Source organism: Sinocyclocheilus anshuiensis, unplaced genomic scaffold (assembly GCF_001515605.1).
Source record: "Sinocyclocheilus anshuiensis isolate Anshui unplaced genomic scaffold, SAMN03320099.WGS_v1.1 scaffold14, whole genome shotgun sequence".
In the NCBI taxonomy this organism is placed as follows: Eukaryota; Metazoa; Chordata; class Actinopteri; order Cypriniformes; family Cyprinidae; genus Sinocyclocheilus; species Sinocyclocheilus anshuiensis.
In genome coordinates, this window is record NW_015544139.1 from 751017 (window position 1) to 773280 (window position 22264).

A 22264-nucleotide genomic window follows, 5' to 3' on the forward strand; every position below is an offset into this window, starting at 1 on the left:
TTTAAACTCTCCAGTCCACATGCCTGCTACGCTTCTATTAAAAGTGTAATTACTGAGAACATTTTCATTCAAACACAATGAGGGATGCGTCAAAATGTTTGTGTGAGGTCATTTCTAGAAAAATTCCTTCACAAAATCATGCATCCCTTTCGTAGTGTCAAAATGAATGAGTCACCTGTGGCACACTGACTCTCCCTGTAAGAGCTCCAGCTTGAACGTCGATGAGCCAAGCATATTCCAGTGTGTCACTGCCCGCCGGTAAGCCCTCCGTTGAGAACATAGCGTGGGCTCTCATCTGCAACCCTGAGAGGCTCAGATGCCCATCTCGCAACACAGCATCAACAGCAGGCCGCTACACACACACAGGAATAAATAACACAAAACAGAAACATCATGAGAACTTTAAATACCAGCACCTGAGAGAATATGAATGAGGTCACCTCCTCCCACTCCCACCTGATAGTTATCGCTGACAAACACATGTAGAGGCGAGAGTATGAGCTGTAGCATGGTCTCCTTATAACCCTTTTTCATCTCAAAACACAGGCGCTCCAGGAAGCCTGTAGGACCCTCTGGGCCATCACTGCTACAGTGCTGTAGAGAGAGAACAAACATGATTTACAACCACACTTGTGATTCCTGAAGGAAAATATCAGTGCCTGCAAGGCATCAAAAGAGTAGAGGCTCACAACCACGATTACAAATATGCTAATTTAACAATGATGTCACCCCTGATGTCTAGGACAGTGTTTCCCAACCGGGGTGCCGCGGCACCCTGGGGTGCCGTCTGTCGAGAGCAGGGGTGCCGTGTAAAAAATCCTTTTTTCCAAAGGGTGCCGCGACTGAAAAAAGGTTGGGAAACACTGGTCTAGGACACTGGCTTCTATGAATTAAATCACTGAAGCGGCGCTGACCGTTGGAAGTCGTCCATGGACTTTGTGCAGATTGATGAGTACAGTGATATCCCAGGGCCGTAGGGAGAGAGGATGGGGTGTGTCTTTAGAGCGGTTCGCCTCCAGGCCCACCCCGATCCAACCTGATGAGGAAGAGCAGGAGTTCAGCACAGGGCTGGATAGAGACTCCTCAAAGTCTGTGTACATGTCGTCCTCTCCAAAGTAGTTCTCCTGCACATATAAACACAACAACAATCATTTTAAAGGGATATTGCAGCCAAAAAAAGTGTTTAGTCCCCCTCATTTTTATCCCTCATTATGAGGAAAAGAGGAGTGTGTCATTGCTTCAAAAATTCTCATTTTGAAAAGAGCATTAACAAAAATAAGTAACGAACCCGCACACTATCAATTTAAATACATTTTACAAATACATTTGCCTGATGAAGGTCGGTGGACCGAAACGTTGCGCGTGATAAATAAAGTTTAAGAATTAGCAAGTATTGATAGTGTACAAAAGGCTTGGCTGTCTCTAAGTCACGGATGATTCTGACCAATCAGAATGTTCAGCGCGGATGCAATGTCACCACGGGAGGCGGAGCTGAATCACAGGATAGAGAGAGACACAGCGAATGTGAGAAGATGGAGAGTTTGGCAGCTGTATTCTAGTTCATTCAGAGTTACTTTAAAGACACATCCATGTATACCCACAAAGTTTTCAGTAAATCAGACATCAACCAACTCCATTGAGTGCTTCTCTTCAATTAAGAAACCATCTCACTCAGTCCTGACAGACTGCCTACTGTGTTTCACACCCCCATAATACAACCAACGAACCTTCATTTCAGATAGTGTGTGGGTTCGTTACTTATTTTTGATTCAACTGTTTGTTTGATTTTGTTCCCATGCACCTATCTTCGTTTCAGGTGTGCTGAGTTTACGTTGATTGAGAAAAGAGAATTAACAAAAGAAAATAACAGGTTTTGAAGAACAGATGTTTGATTAAATATACAAGTATAACTGCTCAGTTTAAGAATCCTGGACCCATATGTGAGCATACATGCATATACATGTGTACCTTGATGGACACCAGCGTTCTGAGGAGGGGGCCATAAAGGGTGATGTGGGAGTGTGGGCTCAACTCCATCTCAACATGTAAATGGTCAGGGGGCAGCAAGCTGGGGTCAGAGGAGATTCGAGGTGGAGGAGGCACAGGTGGAGCGTGTTCTGGCGGTCGCAGCGCTGACAGCATGGACTCCTCTATTTCTGACACTGCACGTAATGTAAAGTGAAGTGTAAAAAGGTCAGGTTATTAAATGAACATAGCAAGTAAAAACAGCAACAGAGATATTATAAGTAAACGTATGCAGGGCATGTCTATAATTTTGGCACACTTGACTGAACCAATTCATCTCATGATCAAAGTGTTTTGCTTAAATGCTTGAAATTATTTTAATGAACAAATATAAATGGTGTCTACATATGAATTTTTTACAAAACTAACATTTTAATTAAATGTTTTTTTAGTGCTGTGAATCAATTTTAAAATATTAACTAATTAATTGCACAGGTTTCTGTAATTAACCGTGATTATTCAAATATATTTTTCATAATGAATCTCCAAATGAATGTAGAACAACTCAAAGATATTATTTCAAACATCTGATATTTTAAATATTTGTTTTATGAATAAAGACCAGTGCCACTGTTACATGGATTTTATTTTAAATTTCTTGGGATAAAATGAGTAATGAATGTCATTCAACATTACAGTATAATTGAAAGCCAGGTCTAAACTGCAAATTATCTGATTATTTTCATTTATAATTTATAAACAATTATAGACCTTTAAATATTATGACCTGAAATTTAAGTTAATTTTAACTTACAACAACATTCATCAAATCAATTTCTAGTCAAAACATTTGGTATCAGTATTTTATATGAAGCTCTAATTAAGTGTTCATATTTACTTCCACATTTACAAATCCCTGTCTTATTCACTGAGAAAAATATGTTACTGACAGGATCAAAAAACAGGTAGCCAGACGTAACTTGGGCTACATGCGGACCCCCAAAATGTAGTTTGTAATTTGCTTAAGAATTTTCAGCTAGTTACTTCCACTTGATTTGATGGAGAATGCAGTTTTAACAATAAAGAAGTAGGTGTGTCTATAGAATCTTTACAATATCTATAATAAGTTTATTATTATTGTTTTATTCAAACGCTTACTTGATTGTTTGAGCTGCTGGTCAGTTTTCTGAGGGTAGATGGGATGCCAAGTATAGTCTATAATCAGCATGAAGTTCGGCACACTCCAGCAGTCCACCCAACCAGCCCTGGAAACAAAAACCACACACTCATAAACACAACAGAAGTGTAAAAGGGCAGCGAGAGAGGAAGCAGAAAAGAAATAGATCAGTGGTGCCCTCTTACTCTGCAGGAGTCATGTTCCTCCAGCGGGGTTTGTTGTTTTTGGGGGGTGCTCCTTGCCCTTCTGCTGGCATGTTGCTGTCTGGAGGGGTCTTACAGTGCTGGTAATCCTTAGCGAGGGTGAGCAGTGGGTACCGGCTGGGGTGACAGTCAGGCAGACACAAGCGCATATCTGTGTCCTCAGCCTATATGAGAGTTCAGAGTCATTCAGAGGAGATTTAGGTGGCCGCTCATGTTTTGATGTCATATAAGGCTGTAATGCTTGATCACACATCATTCAGCACAACAGACAAGTGCTTGTAAATGTATGCAAGGGTGTACACTCACTCTCAAACAGAAACGTGTGTTACAGGTGGTCGGGACAAAATCGTTAAATGGCAAAGTGAAGTCAATATTCAGCGTTTCCCCACAGGCAGCAAGATAAACTACAGACAAAGAGTAATAATAAAGAGTATCAGTAGGTTATAAGTTTTTCAGAAATCAAGAAAAATAAAGTCAAACTGATTCTACAGTTTAAACTGATGTTTAGAAGTGAGCTTTGTGCCTTGTTTTACAGTCTATATTCTCTTCATTTGGCACTACTATAACAAAGTATTAAAATGACTAATAGGCTTTGTTCAGACTGTTTAGATCTTTACAGCTTGAACAGAAAAAAAAATTAAATCAAATTAATAAAAAAGCTAAATATTTTCAAAAGAAAGCTAAAAATGTATCTTTTGCATTCTATGTACATAGTATGTTTTCTTTTATTATTACCTTGTTATGCATTTTATGTATAGCAATTTTATATTTTATTATCATTATAAAGTGTGTTCCATCTTTTATCTTATGTTATATTAAGGTATTTTTATTTGCTCTCATGTGAAGTTATTGGTACTTTTTTTTTTATTGTAAAGCACTTTGAGCTGCATTTCCTGAAATTTTCATGAAAGGTAGAATACAAATAATGTTTATTATTGTAATTATTATTACAGCATGTTAATAACCAAATAACACACACAAAATCTAGTTTAATTCAATTCAACAAATCCAATCCAAACTACCGTCATTCAGTATATTACGTGTACGCAACATCACATCAGCTTCGTCTTTTACATTTTCCTAAATCACTATCAAAATGACAGACTGTCAAAATTGTGTGCAGTGTGTATACAAAGCCTTATTCATTTGTTAGATTTCTTACAGTGTTTACATTTCTCAAAGACTATATTAGTTTTTTTCCAGTGTCACATCCATTATGAAAGTCTCTCTTACCATTCTCCTGCTGTTTGGTGGAGCAGTCGATCCAGTTGTGCTGATTGGCAGCCCAAATCATCTCAAACTGGTGAAAGAGTATCTTAAACTTCCACGAATATGGAACGAATGAGTAGATGTCCGGTTCACTGTCGCTGGCCCAGTCCTTGATCAGATCTACAGATCACAACAGGAGGAGGTCAGCTGGAGGATGGACTTCAGACACAGTAGTTACAGGTAAGAGAGAAACATTACCTGTGAAGAAGTTCTTCTGTGCATAGATGAAGTGGTACGTGGCTTTGTAAACCTCAATCTCACACTGCCAGGACTGGGGCACGTTCCACACACGCGGGTAACTGGCTATGACATGGAACTGAGGAGTTCAAGGACAGCTGTTAACATGCAGGTTGGTTCACTAGTTGCTTTATCTAGCTTTTTTCATTCGGTTATTTCAGCTTTAGCATTTGAAGGTGTTGTAGGAATTTTTATTGGGGGGGAGGGGTATGCAAAAAAAGTGTCCCATGCTTTACAAGGACATTGTTTTCATTATACATACTATTACAATCATCATTAAAAAATTTCAGAAGTTGCATTCATCACTTGTTTCAAAAGCCCAATACACTTCTATGCTGACGCGACAACCCTCCCCAAAGTGCTGCGTGGGTGAATGTCAGCAAAGTAGAAAAGGGCCTCGCAATATGCAATATCTGAATTATTACAAATATTACTTCTCTAAATTCATGTTTTGTAACAAATTTCCCATCTTCAGCAATAAATTTCAAGACAATTACTGTCACATCTCAAATCGCCTGCAGCATGCAATGTTCCCATTTTCTGAAGGTTATCAGTTCTGTGCACTAAAAGTTTCAAGTTATTCAGTGTACTGAAGGGCTACGCTTGGAGTCTGTATGATCATGTCTGGTAAACATGACCCTAAACCAGCCTAATTATCCAAGGCGTCTTTAAGACCGACTAGTCAGTTTTGAAAATGAACAGTTTTGCATAACACTTAGATAAAATCGTGTGCCGCACTCACAGCCAGCATCTCAACCTCTAACAGTGTCCTGTACTGCATACTGCTGCTTGCATCTATATGTAATAACTGGCCTTTAACAGTGGGAGAATAACCTGAACGGAAATAGAGAGACAAAAAACAGGGTTAGAAATAGTATAAATCACAGGAGGGGAAAATTGCAATTCATAATGATGTGTCAAGTTAATTTACATTAAACAAACAAAAACTGTCAGATGTCACCCTCATTAACTACTCCAGTTATTTTTCTGTTAAGCTTGAAAGTTACCATTCTCCCCAACAGTCATGGGTATGTTGACCTCGAGGTAAGAACCTGCTCCTACATTGACATGGACCGCATTCGTCTCCTGTCAAGACAAATGGATTATGGGTTAGTGAGTAAAAAAAGACAAAAGAGGGTACACACATTGTTCTTATGAATGCAAGCGAACTTTGCCCTAGGAAACATTTATGCATAGCAGTGTGCGACTGAGAAATGATTCATTAAGTGTGTATGCGCATACATACCCTGTTCTTTGTGAATAGCAGGTCTATTGTCGCATCAGCTATGATGTTCATACGCAGCTCAAAGGCAAGGATCTGTCGGGGTTTGCCTGGTGAGGCGACATCGCTCGCTTTCATTGGCTGATAGTCTGCAGGCAGGAAGAACTTCCACAGGCTGTCTCTGTAGTGGTCAAATCACAATGTAATGAATGGATGATAAGCGTATTGGGGTCAGTAAGATTTTCTTTGTTTTTGAAAGAAATTAATACTTTTATTCGGCAAGAATGCATTAAATTGTTTAAGAAAAACAGTAAAGACATTTATAATGTTACAAAAGATATCTATTTTAAATAAAATCTGTTCTTTTGAACTTTCTATTCATCAAAGTATACTGAAATCAAATGTATCACGGTCTGCACAAAAATGAAGTAGCCCAACTCTTTTCAACATTGATAACGATAAGAAATGTTTTTTGAGCAGCAAATCGGCAGAATGATTTCTGGAGTAATGACTGGAGTAATAACTTCTGAAAATATAATAAAATATATTTTAAAATATATAAAAACTGGAAACAGTTATTTTAAATGCTAATACTATTTTACAATATTACTGTTTTTACTGTATTTTTTGATTAAATAAATGCAGCCTTGGTGAGCATAAGAGACTTCAAAAAAATTGTTTTTTTTTTATCTTACGGACCCCAAACCTTTAAACAGTCAGGGCTCCAGACAAAAAAAACCCAATTAATATACATAATTATAGCCAATGGCTCCTATAAGAAACAAAATTAGGCGCCAAATTATTTTTTAAAATGCCACAGAATAAACGTGTTGTATATGTATTTTTTTCTAACACTTTAACATTTCAGTCATAGTGTCATGTGTTTATTTCTCATCTTTTCTTGTCTTTATTAGCATTTGAATCCATCTTGTAGATATCGTGGGAACTATGGTTCACTTAAAGTGTCTTTTCCAACTTGAGAACTATACAATCACAAAGAATTGTTTATTACACAGAATCTGTGCCAATATCATTGACCATAATTATGTCAGCATCACTTGGCCATGTAGTTTGTGTAGTGTAGTGTAGTTTGGGCTGCTCCTCGATGCATCCTATAAATGTTGTCATAATAGTCCCTTTAAGGCAAGTCATGTCACTCGGCGGCCATCTTTGAAATGCCTCTCGGGCATGCAAGTGCAGCTCCTATCTCTTTGAATGAGGAAACATCAAATTCTCCAAAACTGCTCACTAAGCTTACGATTAAATTTCATATTTGAAATCACCAATGAAATCTGACAACAACTGTATCATAAATGTTGTTTATTTTGCTCAAATAGCGTAAAAAAAAACGCCTTATTTCGATCTAGCCTTATTTTTCAGGCTAGATCAGCCAGTACGCATGCGCAGCCCTAACAGCACGTCTCAGAGCGTTGACTGTTTCTATAGCAACCGGGACTTCTGATGGCAGCTGCAATGACGCGCTGACTTTACCGATTAGCGATTGGCTCTTATGCTCAGAAGGCGGGGCTACGTTCGATAGAGCGGCCATATTTAGTTGCCTTGTCCAAATCATAGACATATAAATACCTAGACGCCTCATTGGCCGCTTTGAGCCGTTGCTGCGATACGTCAACGCCTCTGCCATGTTTGTGAGGGCAAGACTGCCTTAAAAATAAATGGAGGTAAACGGAGGAGCTGCGGTTTTTTCTGGATAAAAACACGATAACGTTTACATTTATCAACCGATTTCAGAGGTTTGTGATCTACATGGAGTTAAAAATAACTCTGCCTCCAGTTATTTAGTTAGGCTTGGAAAATTATTAATTTTCGTAAGAATTGTTGATTTGATTGATTTTGTCGGTTTACAATTCTAATGCGACAGGAAGTAAGTGGGCAAGACTGCAGAGCGCAGTGCCCTTAACACACATTAAATCCACAATATCCGGAGCGGTATTCGAGGCTTAGTGTATCCCATCATGCATCATGTTGTGGAAATAAATCGTGAGACTTTTTGCCAAGATCTCACGAGAGGTCACAGAAACCTAAGTGCAAAGACCACAAGTGTGGGTATTTGGACAAGGCATTCGTTGCATTTTTCCCCATTCAAAACTATACGAGCGACACGTCTTTGGTATTCTATAGTCTTTGGTCTTGCACACATCCAGTCTGTTTTACTTCATTAATAACATGCAATTATATAGGTGTTGAATTTTATTTTTTAGCTCCTTGCATTTTTTCTTATGTAGACAACAGGTTAAGTAAAAATATGAATATGCAATATAGCGCATATATTTAGCAAAATGCTTGCAATTTTTTTTCCCTAGCTGACTAATGAGCTTATGGACGCCGAATGGTTATTCTGAGGTAAATGTATTGCTATGTGGCATTGTTTACAAGCTTTACACGTTTTCCGCAGTTTGAAACACCGAATGAGCGATTACATGAGACATTTCAGTAAGCTGTACTGTAGGCTTTCTTATAAAATACCTTTTGATGTCTATTCATGTTTATTTCATACTATAGTAGTAATGGGTTCACGTGCTGCAGAAAAATAGAAACTCACATAAATGTAGCAGCTTTAATAAGCCTTCCACAACCTGAACAATAAAACCACAAGCCCAACTACAACCATGTGAGTGTGACTGTGTGCGGGTACCTCTGTCTGTCGGCCCATGGGCCATAGTTAAAGTCTGTTCCTTTGCCACACACGATGTCCAAACCCCAGCATGGAGGCAAGTCCTGTAGCTTGGCATCTTCAGAGCAGGCTTCTGTATCTCCATTCTCCAGTTCCTCTGGGACCAAACCTAAAAACACACAGGAAACATTTGTAAAACACTCTTATCACTTCTATACTAAAAACCAGTTGCACCAGCTGTATGCAAGTTACTACTTAGACTAGTTTTGACGTAAATGGGCACTATGTTACGCACTGCTAAATATTTTTTCGTTGCAACATTACACTTAGTTGAAGCGTAACTACGTATAAACTAAATATTTATGGAAGCGTCCGGTCAGGAGTAACGTTTGGAATAAAATAGCAGACTGAGTGAACTGCATCAATATGCTCTTCTTTTACCCGACAACATTCAATCCTTTAGACATATAATGATGCTGCTGACATTTACACTCACGTACACATTAAGAGAGAGAACAATATGTGAATAAGTGTACTTTGTTTCTTTTTTAGCGCTTCTTCAACTCCGCATCTACAGCGCGCCTGTGTGCTTCCGTCCGTATTGCGCATGTCAAATGAAATCAGTAATAATAAATAAAAGGCATTTCTTATGGTTTTTTTTTATCCTTATATTTCAATTACAGTTTCTGAATGTTATTTACATATAAAAATAGCTTACCTTGAGGCTATAATGAATAATAAAAAAAATCGTTTTTAATGGAAACGTATTTTTACCGTTAGTTACGTGAGGCAAAACGTTAGAATGAAGGATGAATTGAAATTCACAGTATTTAAACAAGTTCTGCTCACGTATTTGAAGGCATCATTTAGGGTAAACGTCATATTATGTGACTATGCATTACTTTATGGAGAGCTTACGAACTACTAGCTACGTCCTGCCTTACGAACAACTAAATAATGTATAGATTTAGTTACAAACTAGCTAGTAGTTACTAAGCCTCTAGTGTGGACTTAACATTCTAATTTAAGTAAGAACTTATGAATGGCTGGTGCAACCCTAACCAGATCAGACTTATTCACAAATTAATGAAAGAAAAAAAAGATTCAGTAGCCCCTCACTGCAGAACACAAGATCCAGGGGGCGTGGTTGGATCCACATCTAGGGGGGTGGAGATGGGTAGGTTTAGGTATATGTAAGGTGGGAGGAGTTGGATCTGGATCCAACCACGCCCCCTGGATCTTGTGTTCTGCAGTGAGGACCATCTCAAAAGATTAACCAATCACAATGATTACCTGGTTCATCCTGGTAGTAGTAGATGTCAACATCATTCGACTGCATGACCACAAAGCCCTCTCCCATGAGCCTGGGAGGTCTAGAGACAGGAAATCAGTCTTTAAACAACTGCTACATCACCCTAACAGATCACTAATCATTACCTATCAATCAGCTGACAATCAAGGCTAATTTTCTAGCATACCAATTCATTGCATCAATGAAAATGAACCCATGCTTACTTTCAGATTTTCTATATAAATTAAATTACACAGATCAGTGCGCATAATTGTTGTAACTAATGGAACAAATGAACAGCTCTGATTAATTAAATAAACCTTGCATTTAAAACAGCACATTAATAACCTTTGATAATTATATTTAAATAACAATACATACACACACACACACATACAGTAGAGCAAATTCATTGCCTCATAATGCAGCAAAAGACTACGGTATTCTCACTATGGCTAATTCAACTTAAAAAAAAAGTGTCCTTCGCATCTTTACATCTATAGCTGAACAATCTGTACTGTATTTCTGCCAGTTTGCAGATTTGTGCCATTTAAAAAAAAAAAATGTAACTGCATTATTTAACACCATGTCACTCAGTGCTCTATTTTAACCATGCGATTTGCACTGCAATGGTCACTTGTCATATATATCAATTATAACTTGTATACTTTAATATCTGACCATATTGTTTTGTGTGTATAAAACCTGCACAAATGTCTTGCTGATATTTTCCTGTGGGTAAAATATTTTTTTCTTAACTTATCTCTATTTGTACACCATGTCACCTGAACTGCAGTGGTAATTTGCCATTTATTATTCCCTGCATCAATCCAGTCATATTGCCATAATCTATTTATAGACCACATTATGTGCAATGTAATGGTCAATGGCCACATACACCTCATTATCACTTGAACACAGCACCTTCTCTATTTATACCACATGCCATTTGCACTGAACTGGTCATTGGCCATCTATTCTTCATACAATCTGAACCCCATTAAATCAGCTTTGTAGCCATGTGTTATCCAAATGCCAGTTTCCCTTCAAAAGTAGACAGACTAACTTTTTGCAGATATATGTATTTAAAATATAAAGTCTAAGAACAGAAAATCACCAGAGATATTAATGACACATTTTGCACTCATGAGCACATGCAAATTTCTGTCTTAAGATGCCTTAATAATAAATACAATTATAATAATAATAACATGTCTTAATAAATACTGTTCTTTTGACATTTCTATTAATCAAAGAACCATACAAAGTTTTGATCAAATAAATGCAGCCTTGGTAAGCATAAAAGACTTCTTTCAAAAACATTTTAAAAAGTCTTCTCAACTGCAAATTTTGAATGATAATGTAAACAAAAGGCTATTTACAAATAACAAATTAAGAACTTATCTGTTTCAACAGCTAATATGCCAACACAAGAAATTGTGCTTACCAGGTGATTTCATGCAATCTCTAAATAATATATAGTATGCCTATTTGCACATCAGGATAGATTATAGCTATTTCATGTACTTGCACAATGACAAAAAAATTGAATCTAATTTACTTTGATAGACTAGAGATAGACTCACTCATCATTCTGAAGGCCCAGGTATCGTGGGCTGGGCACCAGCATGACGCGGACATTCTCCAGAGAACCCTTCACGATGTGCATGAACTGATCCAAGTGGCTGCTAGGTGGTTTGGTGGCATATGTCAGGAAGGCATCGTCAAAATTCATACACAGGGTCTGGGGAAGATGGTGATTACCGAATGCTACGCGACCCTAAGGACAAGACCAGCAAGAATTAGGTAAGTTGAGGCATGGGAAAGTGAATATTCCAAGTAGATTTTTTTTTTTTTTTCAGTTCTTTGTTACAGTAAGGAGTATGAATGACGCAGGTAGGAGCGTGCTGATGTCAGACAGGGAACGGTTGAATGAGAGAAACACTGACTGCAGTACTCACTGTACTGATGTTGACTTTGATGACGGGGATGAGAGACCTCCAGGAAGATGATGGGTCCTGAGTCTCAGCTTTGATGTGAACACTTCAAAAACAACAAAAACGTCTTCATTCATGAGCACCTTCAGATATGAAGTATTGCATCTTTACTGTCTAAAGAAAAAAGCCATGCGAATGCCTCCAAGCCATTATTTAGATTCAATTTAGAACATTCTATGAAAAATAAATCAATGGTTTTGTGGCCATCACAAACACTGCCTGCATGCGGAAATGCTCAAGTACATTAAGCTAGATATAAAATTATATTAAACAAACCCATTTTATTGCTAAGTAACACTGACACCTTCACTTGCTACATTAAAGGTGACACGAGTAATATCTGCACATTTTAAAATCAACAAACCAAAAATAAGGTCTTTTTTAAATAGGCTTCACAAACACTTACTGTCATCCATTATTCAGCAAACAGATGGACAGTTGGGCCAATGTTTCTATGTTGGGATGGTCAGTGTTTACACTGAGGAAATCAGTCTATAAAATAGCTTATTTGTAGTTGTTTCTGCATATTAAAAGCTGGTCCAGAGAAAGTATTTCAACATTCAAAAAAATGACTCCACCTTTAATCTTATGTACAAGAATCTTAGCCGTTTTTTTCTTGTATTAGCGCAGTATTTACCTCTCCAGGGATTTATCCCTCTGCTCTCGCTCTTTCTCCTCATCCCGGTGGGGTGGGATAAGGGTGGGCTCTAGGCCAAATATTTCCTGAAGCCGAGAGTACAGATCCGTGCGATTATACACATGGAACTCAAATCCGTTAACCGTGACATAGAGTCGTGTCTCAGCCTTTGGGTCTGGAAACAGCAGAATCAACAACGTATCATTACACATGCATTTCACTCACAATTCATGGAGAATTATCATTGAAAATAAATGACTAAGTACTAGTGCTGTCAAACGATTGATCGCGATTAAATCGCATCCAAAATAAATGTTTTTGTTTACATAATATATGTGTGTGTACTGTGTATATTTATTATGTATATATAAATACAAACACATACATGCATATATTTAAGAAAATTATGTTTTGTTTATATATAAAATACTTATAAATTATATATTAATATAAATATATACATGTATATATTTAAAATATATATACATGTATGTTTGTGTATTTATATATACATAATAAACATACACAATACACACACATATATTATGTAAATAATTACTTTTATTTTGGATGCGATTAATCGTTTGACAGCACTACTAAGTACCGATTAACCCAATCAAGGAGCGACAATTAAAAAAACATGTACAAATTTTGTGTGATTGATGTTATAATTAAACAAAATCCCTTAAACCAAAGCAACAACATAAATCTGGCACAATTTCTGTGGGTTGTTTGTAATGCTTTTGCACTGACCATGTTGTTTCTGTTTGGGGTTGTACATCTTCCACCAACGAAATATAAGTAACCCATCTTGAATTCTGAAACAAAGTTACCAATAGAGTAAATAAAGATGGGATATAACCCCATAAACAATGAGATAATGCTCAACACACAGACAACAGGAATAAGTAGAGTGTCAAAAAAGCAATGGAGCGTAAAAAGGAATTAAATAAAAAAAAAGGACAGAGTTTGAATTTTACTGTGTTGTGTACCTGATCGACATGTCTTCATTGATGAAAGAGACATCTCGGAACATGACCTTGCCAGACAGCACAGAGAATGAAAATGAACCTGTAAAATAAATAAATAAATACATGTATGAAACAGAAAAATCGATCATGAAAAAATAAACAAAAAAACACAAATATCGAGGCTAACTCACCGATGTGTATGTATCCATTCTTATAGAGACGGTTAATGATGAGGGTGAGGATGAGTCCAATATTACGGGAATTGTAGTATGTCAGGTATATGATCCATCCACATGACGTAATAGTGGCTGTGGAAAGCATAAATCCAAACACAACATACGCTTAAACCGCCATTCTTAATAACGGAATATAAGCCTTATCAAGCTAAAAACACAAGCTAAACTAGTCACCTGCAGGAGATTTACACTATCGTTAAAAAGTTTGGGGTTGGTAAGATTTTTTAAGGTTTCTTAAAAAAGTCTTTCTTAAATATTTTTGTGAAAACCGTGATACCTTTGATACAGGATACATGATCCTTAAATGAACAGAAAACAGCATTTATTTGAAACCGAAATCTTTTGTAACATTGTTAATGTCTTTTCTGTCACATTTGATCAATTTAATGTGTCCTTGCTGAATAAAAAATGTATTTCATATAATAATTAGAGATGCACCGATACTACATTTCTCTGCAAATAACAATAGCCGATTATTCAGAATTATATCTGCCGATACGGACAGTTTGATTTACTTAAGGAAAAAAAAATCTCTCCTAACTGATGCTGTAGTTCACACAGAGAACCCTGTCATTTGGCACATTACTATAATATTAAAGGTTAAAATTAACAACAGAGCTATTTTTTTCAACTGCTTTTTATTTTCAGATGTCAGAATTACACTCAAATAAAAACTGAAATGGTTGTTTACAACTCAATTGCACATAGTCTTCATAAATACCTGTCTTCATGCCAGATGAACTGTGAACAGTGGATAACTTTGCTGAGGTAAATGCCACGTTAAGAGACATACTGTTCATAATCTGTTTTATTGGCATCTTTCCACAGTTGAAGCACTGATTGAGCGATTACATAAGACATGATACATTTTGGTAAGCTATACTGTATCTTTCAACATACCTTCTGATGTTCATTCATGTTTATTTTGCACTATAACTTATTAAAGTGGAATAGACTCTTGATCTGCGCTGCTGCTTGAACTGAGGTGCTACAGCGATCCGTCACGTCACATTTAAAAGCGTCAAAATGGCATTAATTGTTTGAATTTCGTGATAGAATGTACAAAGCTGAGACTTAGTTTCTTATCAGAAGTAAGAAAGCACAAAGTACAAAGCACAAAGAGTCAAATAGAGCCAAATACTGTAGTTGCTATTTTTAACTGATGATGTTTTCACGTAAATTTTCACTGCCCTAAATTCAACAGAGATTTTGTTCACACACAGTCTGAGTTGCAGTCATTTACATTTATAAATAAAATAATTTTATTTCAGACAGATGGTGAAAATAAAGTAGTTTAAAATGGAAATGGTGCGTTTGTCAACTTAAGGCCCAATGCAATGCACTAGGAACCTCTAGTCTAAACATTTTTCTAATTATGATCTGCAGAACGAAAACAATTTCTAAATCACATCAGATGCCCACTTACCCACGAGGAGCAACACAAAGTTGGAGTTGCGTCTGGTGAGGTAGTCATCTAATTCATTATAACTGGGGAAACTGGTGTTGGCTTTCTCCATGGTTACACCCCACTGCAGATAAGTAGAATAGACATCACTATCAAATTACACAGGGTTTGCATCAACCTCGAACTTATGAAGAACACTGCCAATGCGCAATCAGCAGACTATTCACAATCACAGTGTGCAAAAAGGGAGGTTCTTAGGCTAAACACAGAGCTAGTTCATTAGCTGTCCTAAAGTGATCCACCATCTTGGACAACATTCACATAATTAGGACTCCATGTTGTGTACGGCACATTTCAGTTTTTAGTAAACTTCTGGTAATGTCATCTGAGTGCATTTTCAGTCATGTAAGTCTGTCTGAGCCTCTTATAGTGGAGCGCTTTAGCTGAAGAGGAAGTCTATGCAGTTTTTGTATTGACATGTGGTGGTAAAATAAGACAGTATTATATCTTATCTGAATTTAGCTCTCGTGGAACTGTGAGAGAAAATATTTGAGGAATAGTTTATCCAAAAATGAAAATTTGCTGAAAATGTTCTCACCCTCAGGCCATCCAAGATGCACATGAGTTTGTTTCTTCGTCAGAACAGATTTAAATAAATGTAGCATTACATCACTTGCTCACCACCAATGGGTGCCGTCAGAATGAGAGTCCAAACGGCTGATAAAAACATCATAATAATCCAAATCCACAAATAATTCAAGTAATCCACAAACTGTGTGTTTGTAATAAACAAATCCATCAAGACGTTTTTAATTTCAAACTGTTGCTTCCGGCTAAAAATGTCCTCTATTTATAATATTGCTTTCTCCAGTTAAAAAAATTAATCTCATCTGAATCCTGAGTTAATTATGCACAGATCAAGCACAGTTTACAAGCAGAAAGAGTGCAAAACAGTTATAAATATATTGGTGGATTCTGATGTGAGAAGACAACAGGAGGCTTTTTCACTAGGAATTGGATAATGGATTATGGACTATTATTTTGGCCAGAAGAGAACTGTCTTAAAGTGCCCCTATGCTATTTGAAAGCTTCATAATTTGGTTTTGGGAGTCCCCAACAACAGGATTACATGTATGCAAGGTCAAAAAAACACTTTAATTTTCTTAAATTGTGCATTTAAATTTACCTTATTTCTCAACGACTCTCAAACGATTCATCTTTCCAAACCCCTCCTTTGTGTGAGTCTACTCTTACTCTACCTGCTCTGATTGGTCCGATGACCCAGTCTGTTGTGATTGGTCTACTGCGTACAGTGCAAGTCGGAAACAATATGCCCATCACCATTACTGGATTACGGCTTATCAATAATTGGAAAGAGTACACAGTGTACAGACAGAGAAGATGGCATCGATAATAATGATAGTGTTTCACTCTGTTCTAAAAATAAAGAATCAGAGGGGAAAAAGTTGAGAACCGGACCCACAACTTTGTAGTAAAGACCCAAAAAATAATGGTATATGCGTTAGCCGAACACAGACGTGGAGTACTGATAAATCACTGCAGTTTCTAAGCCAACATATTGCTCCATCCTTTATCATGACCCCAAGTAATAAGAACGACAGACATTCTATATTAATCGACACATTTCTAGACAATAGTGGGCCCACAGCTGTTTAGCCAAATTATAACGCAAGTTAGCCATAGACCTACATCTGCACTGAGTGTATACACAACAACACACAAAACTACAGATTGTTATCACACTCAACAGAACATTAAAGCAACAATTATTAATCATACTAACAGCTTGTGATTCAGAGGAGCAAGCTGGTCCAGACAAACTGGGCACTGAGCCATCTTTCAAAGACAACCGGTTTATGAATCCCGCGTTGAACTCACAGAGATTGGGGAAGCAGTCATCAGTGAAATGACAGGAACACAGCAAAAGTTTGGGATTATACTGCTGTGGTATCGTGGTAAAGATTAAATTTGACCACTGATTCTTCACAGCCTCATCCTTTGGAAGTGAAAATAAACCGAATTGACTTTCACAGCGCAGAGCACAGCGTCTTGTCGATATTATGTTATCCACACGAACGAGCTACAGCGTTTGAGGCGGGTTCAAGTTTTCATGGGATGTACACGCAGAACGTAGGCGGGCATTATGCAAATGTAGTAACCTGTGATGTGTGAACTTCGCAGAAATGGGATTCAAATTTAAAAGGACTTGTTTAAGCGATTCAGAGTCGACTCTTTCTTTTGAGAGAATAACTTTATTTATGATGCAGTTTCAGCTTTACAACTTTGCAGACTGTTTACATTCACATACAGTTACATTACACACTACATGAAAGGTCATTTTCAAAAATCCACAGTAGGGGCACTTTAATGATGAATTTGTTTATTACAAACACACAGCTTTTTGCTTCACAAGACATTAATTGACGGTCTGGAGTCGTGTGTTTTACTTGTGGATTATAGTAATGTTTGTATCAGCTGTTTGGACTCTCATTCTAACGGCACCCATTCACTGCAGAAGATTCATTGGTGAGCAAGTGATGTAATGCTAAATTTCTCTGTCCCGATGAAGAAACAAACTCATCTACATTTGGATGGCCTGAAGGCGAGTAAATTTTCTGCAAATTTAAATTTTTGGGAGAACCATTCCTTTCAGCGGGACAACAGAAATAAAGCTGTAAGGGAAATGCGATGGACATATATTTGAAATTCATAAGAAAGAAACTATTACAATAGAGAGAACCAACACAATAGTGGCATTGTCTGCAAATGCTGCTTGATTTATTATTACCAATCAGTTTGAAAAAGTAGAAGCAAATCCACTTGTAATCCATCTTAAATCCAAAATAACCCAAATGCACCTTAAACCTGTAACTGTAAGACATTTGTAAACAGAACCACTTAAACAACATAAGCTGTATCCATTCAGCTGTAAACACTTATTCACATATCATATAAAATTTCATTTTACAAAGTCCCACACTAAATACTGCAGAAAAGTCTGCCAAATGCATGAATGTAAAACAGCTCATCCAGGCAATTAAGGAAGCAGTCACAGGCACAATGCTCAGCGTATGATTCTTGTACCCTATTATTTGCATGCAACACTTCTAACACTTGGCATGAAAACTTCTGTGTGACCATGAAACCAGAGGCTGCGTCATTTGTAAAGAATATATTGCTTTCAATAATGCTTTTTTATTCTAGCGTGACAGGTTTGTCCAGACAGCTCTCGGTATGAGACAATTTTCAGATGAAAAGATACAACGAGACACGACCACACATAATGATGTCAACCCATCATGTGACAGAAGCAGACATGTTAAAAAAATAATGAGATTCTATAGGCCTAGTGATTTATCTGTGATTATATGATAAAAACAGCACATTACATTACCGGGTCAGTTGAATACCACTGATTCGCGACGCTTCTTCAAGTCAAGACACATCCTTCATCTCAGCCTACTCTTCTGGCTTACACAAGAGGAGAAGAATCTGTTTGAATTAGTGTTGAGGTTGACTCTAGTCCCCTGGTAAAGTCTGATTTAAAGCTAGACAAAGTCTGCTGTTGAACAAGAGGAGCAGTCTTCCAGTGTTCAGAGTATAAATCTAAAACAGAAACAGACGCTTCCCTTTCCTCAACTCTTGTGCAAGTACTTGAGTAACAACTGATGTAACTACCACCAGAACTTTATCAACAATAAATGTGTCATATCAGACATTTTTTATTAAAAATGGAATACAAATCCACATATAAAGCTATTAAACTAAAACAGTCCAAGTTTAGGCAGACAGTTATAACAGCATAAAAGTCAAATTTTAGATTTATATGACATTTCCTGTGAAAATAACCTCTTTACATGCACTTTAAAAAAATGCAACCATTTTGTCACACACTCTGTTTTAAAGGTTGACTGAACTATTCACTGTAGAAAATACTGAGATTACCAAAGCATTTAAATTGAAAGCTTTTAGGTAATTTAGTATGAACAACTATAAACATTAAATAATTTTGTGTGTTTGGCCAAACCATGGGGAAATAAAAGGATCTGTGCATTTATTTGTTATTAAGAATTAAAGTATAATATATCCATTATGAGGATTTTATGTTTTTCAGTTCTTTGGTCCACTCAACCACCAATTGCTTAGCAGTTTTGAGTTCACTGGACATCAATGCCACACAGCTGTGGAAACTATTTAGAGTTAGACTAGTTCAACCCCCTATTTAACTTTCAGCAATGACTATTCATATGCACTTGCTGATGAAGGTTAATTTAACTTAAAATCGTAATTTGAATGAACACCCTGTCTACCTTTCAAAAATTAGATGACAATAAACAACTAAAGTTGGGAAAAGCTGGTTGCCTTATATATATTTTTTAGCTATTTTTATAGTGTGAGAGCCACTGTGCTTCGCTATGAGCTGCAGATTTGCAGTTGAGTCTGTAGTTTCCGGTAGTTTAGCTTAATTCCCCCTCTTTCAATAAAAGCCTTTTTACCAAGTCTGCATTACATCAAGACAAAATTAACAAAACAATCTGCATTCTGCACCGAATTGCACACAATCCGTTAAGAATTATCATAGACCTTGCTAAAAACAACCCTTATCAACTTCCTTCTGAAGGATATGCAGAGCCGTAGGTGCTACACACAGCCAGTAACAACAGAAGGTCTGGCTCTATACCTTTTACTTTTTGGGTCCTACTTTTTACTGTGTGTTTTTAACTACTATGTACATATGTAAAGAAAATATTTGTTAGGTACAATTAACTTATTGTGTTTCTGTTGTAATGCAAACACTTCTGATGCTATTATGGTGGGATACAGTTAGGTTTAGGTACAGGTTTGGTGGTATGGTTAGGTTTAAGGGTGGGTTATGTAGAGGTAGGGTCAGCAGAGTAATTATAGACATAATTACAGAAATTAATTACATATGTAACTACATGCAGGTATTTACAAAAAAAAGCATAAGTACATTGTATCTACCGATTAATTTAAATGTAAGAACATACTAATTAAAGACAACTGATAGAAAGTGTGTCCTAATGTTTAAGCTAAACAGTATTAGCTCAGGTTTGCATTCTTTTAGTTTAATGTGAATGCCTGATAGAGACAAATAGTGCAGCAATGTTCAGTCGAATTCCTCAGATCAGTTGTGGCATGTTCTGCTCTGAACTAATAATGTGAAAAAGAAGTTACACAAAAACAGCATTTGGACTAGTTATTACATGATCAGTCATAGCATGTTTCCTACTTAGCGATGCGTGTTTGTCTGTACAAAATAATAAAATCAATATTTATGTCCATGTACTTCATTTATTAATTAACTGCACAATAAGTGGGATAATGTCAGCTGGTCATCACAGCAAAATAAATTGATCAGGACCATGACAGAAAACACCTACTTATCAAATAAGTAAATGCATTTGTTTAACACATCATACAAATGTGCCTGAGCAAAGTTTTGTAACCTTGTATTTATTTACACAAAAGATCCTGAGTATCATATACCAAGTCAACAATTTAAAATAATTGGCAGAAAATTAACTATTAATGTGCGAGTCAAAATGAAACTGAAACAGAGATGTTAACAACACCTGTGCAACTCTAGACTCCAGTGTCAACTGAGTCTAATTACTCGGTTATACAGTGCATTAACATGACAGGTTCACAGCAGCTCACTGTGACATATAACAGCTACTCTACCAAACATACGTAAATGCGAAACTGTGCTTTAATTCTACCCAAAAATGATTCTAAATAAAGAAATTACATCTTACACAACGCAGTCTGTCCAATAAACGGCTTCGGCAAAAGGTGAGGCATGTCACACAATAATGGAGCTCATTATTTCTGTGTGTAACAACTGGACCATTGTACGTCTGCGTCCTACAGGCACCAAAGCGATTCTGAATAATAGACTGTACAATAATGAAACTCAAATGTGTACAGTTCACCCAGATTAAAGGAACAAATATGCCGGAATAACCCTTACAAACCGATGAATGATGATGATGATGATGATGATGATGATTTTGATAGAAAATATTAATGCATTCGCTCTTGGCATTTTAAACACAGCCTTTTGATGACTGTAAACTGCAAGACCAGATATCTCTGAACATTAGTACTTGGAAATATGATCATATTTAATGCAACGAACAGATGGCTGTGTGGATGACAGCAGCGCTTGGGCTCAGCAGGTGATCTAGGATCAAATCCATACAATCTCAGCTGTATCGTAGGCCGCAGCCCGTGATCACACATACGACCTGTTTGGGAACACGCAGCGTACCCACCTCGCCTTGTAGAGTGTGGAATTACATTTCACGTTGCCATGATCCTTAGAGCTGTTCTCTCATACTCCTCTCAGGCGACAGCACCCATTTCTCAAACTAGTTCTTTTCCGGAGTATTTACATGGGCAACGCTTGTGCTTCCTGTTTTGTGGGCACGTGTCAAGTTTAACCAATCACGGATCTGCTGTGGACGACAGAGCCAATCAGAGAGCGAGATCATAGAACCTTGGCGTGAGTGACAGAGTGCAGCCAATAAAAATCACGTTATTTTTGTCAGGTTGATGAACAGTCAAAGAGGGGAAAGAAAACGCTGAAAAGTGATCCAGTAATTAAGATTTTTTTTACCAAATTGAATAAAAAACTATTTAAAAAAAAAACTATTTATTTATTGTAGGAAATATATAACATTGAGCAGTGCTGGAAAATATTCTACTGAATATTAAAATGTGATAATATATTATTATATTTAAGCCTTTTTGTTAAAACTGACAGAACTGATTTCAAGCACCTTTGCCACAAAGTGACGTGACATGTGGCCAAGTATGGTGACCCATACTCGGAATTAGTGCTCTGCATTTATCCCATCCAAAGTCAATCCCTGCCGGTACGAGACTCGAACCCGCAACCTTTGGGTTACAAGTCCGACTCTCTAACCATTAGGCCCCCCTCCCAATAAAATCAAAAATAGTTTGTTCTTTCTCAT

General features: G+C 37.0%; 1 protein-coding gene across 1 annotated transcript in view; it reads right to left on the minus strand.

The window, feature by feature from the left end:
- Positions 1–21699, minus strand: part of LOC107695027 (uncharacterized protein KIAA1109-like) — a 66788-nt gene extending 45089 nt beyond the window's left edge. Inside the window, exons 1-22 of the mRNA XM_016494802.1 lie at positions 21563–21699; positions 15267–15369; positions 13796–13912; positions 13626–13704; positions 13387–13451; positions 12634–12808; positions 11961–12042; positions 11586–11779; positions 10002–10081; positions 8730–8877; positions 6098–6254; positions 5859–5937; positions 5594–5685; positions 4813–4930; positions 4579–4734; positions 3652–3749; positions 3328–3509; positions 3124–3230; positions 1969–2162; positions 915–1124; positions 457–594; positions 176–352 (exon numbers count right to left, since the gene is read on the minus strand). Of these exons, the coding sequence (XP_016350288.1) occupies positions 176–352; positions 457–594; positions 915–1124; positions 1969–2162; positions 3124–3230; positions 3328–3509; positions 3652–3749; positions 4579–4734; positions 4813–4930; positions 5594–5685; positions 5859–5937; positions 6098–6254; positions 8730–8877; positions 10002–10081; positions 11586–11779; positions 11961–12042; positions 12634–12808; positions 13387–13451; positions 13626–13704; positions 13796–13912; positions 15267–15357 (2739 nt within the window). The 5' untranslated portion in view covers positions 15358–15369; positions 21563–21699. The remainder of the gene's footprint in view (positions 1–175; positions 353–456; positions 595–914; positions 1125–1968; positions 2163–3123; positions 3231–3327; positions 3510–3651; positions 3750–4578; positions 4735–4812; positions 4931–5593; positions 5686–5858; positions 5938–6097; positions 6255–8729; positions 8878–10001; positions 10082–11585; positions 11780–11960; positions 12043–12633; positions 12809–13386; positions 13452–13625; positions 13705–13795; positions 13913–15266; positions 15370–21562) is intronic.
- Between the last annotated feature and the right edge of the window lie 565 nt (positions 21700–22264).